Source organism: Thalia democratica, chromosome 6 (assembly GCF_965202585.1).
Source record: "Thalia democratica chromosome 6, ktThaDemo2.hap1.1, whole genome shotgun sequence".
In the NCBI taxonomy this organism is placed as follows: Eukaryota; Metazoa; Chordata; class Thaliacea; order Salpida; family Salpidae; genus Thalia; species Thalia democratica.
Genome location: NC_139170.1, coordinates 39346593 through 39349144, shown reverse-complemented (window position 1 = coordinate 39349144; position 2552 = coordinate 39346593). Strand labels below are relative to the sequence as shown.

At 33.7% G+C, this 2552-nt stretch overlaps 1 protein-coding gene across 1 annotated transcript; it reads left to right on the top strand.

The window, feature by feature from the left end:
- The first annotated feature begins 674 nt into the window (after positions 1 to 674).
- On the top strand, positions 675 to 1664 carry LOC145839061 (eukaryotic translation initiation factor 3 subunit G-like). Its single transcript, XM_082946672.1, has one exon. It carries the CDS (start codon positions 675 to 677, stop codon positions 1662 to 1664), a length of 990 nt encoding a protein of 329 aa, XP_082802798.1.
- Positions 1665 to 2552: the final 888 nt, after the last annotated feature.

The window sequence follows — 2552 nt, the reverse complement described above, 5'->3', positions numbered from 1 at the left end:
TAAAATTTCTGTATTACACTATTCAAAAAATGTGAGTTGTAAAACAGGCTGAAACAGTAAAAAAAAATGGGAAAATAATTCAATTTAATAATTTTAAATAAATTTAAAAGTAGTCTGGCTTAAGAAACTTAAAGTTATACTTTAAGGTCACTTGCCAACCAAAAAACAAAGCAAAAATAGTTTATACTTTTAAAAATACACAACCAAATCATAACAAATAAAAAGAATTTCAATTTATTTTAAACATGATCTTAATTAAAATTCATCAAAATATAGTTAGCAGAGCCCAGAAAGGCAGATTAAAAAATCTGCAGCCGTTAATTTCTCTAAATTGAAGCTTTTAATTTGTACTCAAGCTAAAAAGAATTTGCTTTTAGTTTCAGATAGATAAAGTTGCTTTTAGTAAAAACTAAAAACAAAAGCAATATTATGAATAGATAATTCATAATGCGCTCACGCTACGTCCTTGCTAGAGTCAGTGAACAATGTTAATTTAAAAGCTTTACAAGTTAGTTTATACGAGCTATCTTTTCAAACACCAAACAATGGTTTAAATAAGTATCAGCCATAAAGTCAGCTTCACTTATAAGAGTTGTTGAGTTCTTATTTAAATTCAAGAAACGAAAAATATCTTTTAGTATAGTTCACAGAATTGTATAAAAATCTCAACAACAATGTCGGCGAAACAAAGCAAAATAAGTTCGGCGGAACAGGAGACAATTTCGTACAAAGAGAAATTGACGAGTAATGAGAAAGTAATGAGCGATGAGAAAATGACCAGCAATATGAAAGCGACCAACAAGAAAAAGATGACGTTTAAAGAGAAAACGAACAAGAAAGACTGGTGGGAAGAAAGTGACCTTGAAAGTTTGCCTCCAGCGGAAGTTACGATCGAGGGGAATACCAAAACGGTGGTAGAGTGGAAGTACAACGAAAGTAAGGAGAAAGTCCGGGTGACCCGCAAGTACCGGCTGGTGAAGACGAAAATGGCCAAATCGGTGGCTAGGAGGAGAAAATTGAAAAAGTTCGGGGCCGAAGCTGAGGGCATGCCAGGAGCTTCGAAGGCCACCGCTTTTATTGATAATGTAAAAATGGAGTTTCTGCATGACGAGGATAATTTGGTTGACGAGAAAGAAACTTCAAAGATCCGACGGGAAGTCGAAAATAAGGTTAAAGAGATCAAAGGAGATTCCGAATTAATCAAAAGAGACCATGCTTCTTTACCCGCGAAAAACCAAGCCAGTTCAACTGGCATTTACGTGCCTCCTTGCAGGAGAAGAGAAAACGGGGCCCCTCAAACCCTGCATGACCGCAAGCCAGATTACGAAACGACCCTTTTGGTGACCAACCTGTCACACGACGCGACCAAGCGCGACCTCGAAGATTTGTTCAGGCCTTTCGGCAAGCTGAAAAAAACCACCCTGGTCGCTGACAAGAAGACGGGCGTTTCGAAGGGCGTGGCGTACGTGCAGTACTACTGCAGACAGGACGGTGAAAACGCGAGGAGGAGGCTGCACAAGTACGCTTACGACAGTTTGTTGTTGAACGTTGAGTGGAACAAGCCGTTAGAGAGGAGGGGGAAGAAGGGGGGAAACAAGAAAAATCCCAAGTTCAAAGTTAACCAGAAGCTGGGAAGGCATTTGAAGAGTTTTGCAGTTTGCTGATATTTTGTAAGAAAAAACTAATATTATACTTTATACAAACATTTACGAATTTTCATGTTTTTCGTTTTCGACCTTCTTTTTAGCCAGATAACCAATGCAAATCTTAAGTTTTACTTAACTTTGTAAGTTTGTTGTATGGCTTTTGTATTTAATTCTTGGTATTTTGTTTACAAGCGTTAATCGAAACTAATCAAAACAACAAGTATTATATTTAATTCCTTTAGTGATTTTTTTAAGTAGCTTTACATATCCTTAGATATTATAATTTAGTATAAGAACATTTGTTGTTATATTTCAAACAAAATTCCTTATAGTATGAATATTTGTTCGACCTAATTACATAGAATTTAATGAAAAGTTTTCCTTCTTATTGATAATTTAAAATATATTCATTTTGATCTAAAGTTAAGTAAAAATGAAAAGTTGTTGTAAACAAACACAAGTAAATAAAGAATAAAATTTTAAAGCTTTTTTGTTATTTAAAATTAGTCTTAGTTGTTTGATTGCAAATGATTGTGATTGCGTCATTGACAAGACGTTAAAAGGTACCCGTGGTGTACGACTCAATAACTAAAAGGTTTTTTCGTACACCAGGTCCTTAGACTAAACTTTTTGAGAGCTTTTTTTGTCGTTCAAAAAACTATTGTATCTGCTTTAACATGTTTCTGTTCGTAATGAAAAACAACAGAAAAACTAAAAAATATTTTTAGTTACCTCTAAAACCTTTTTGTACCATGTAATAGTTTAGTTTAAATTTGATATTAGGTTTTGATCAAAAACATATACTTTTTCTATTTCAACAAAATACAGTCATTTACAACTAAAGTTTATTACAAGTAATCAATACAATTCTAAGGTGAATAATTGTAAAAATTAATAACAAGCTGT

What these genes read in the sequence shown, in the direction of transcription:
- LOC145839061 (XM_082946672.1), top strand. Translation starts at nt 675, where the DNA reads ATGTCGGCGAAACAAAGCAAAATAAGTTCGGCGGAACAGGAGACAATT.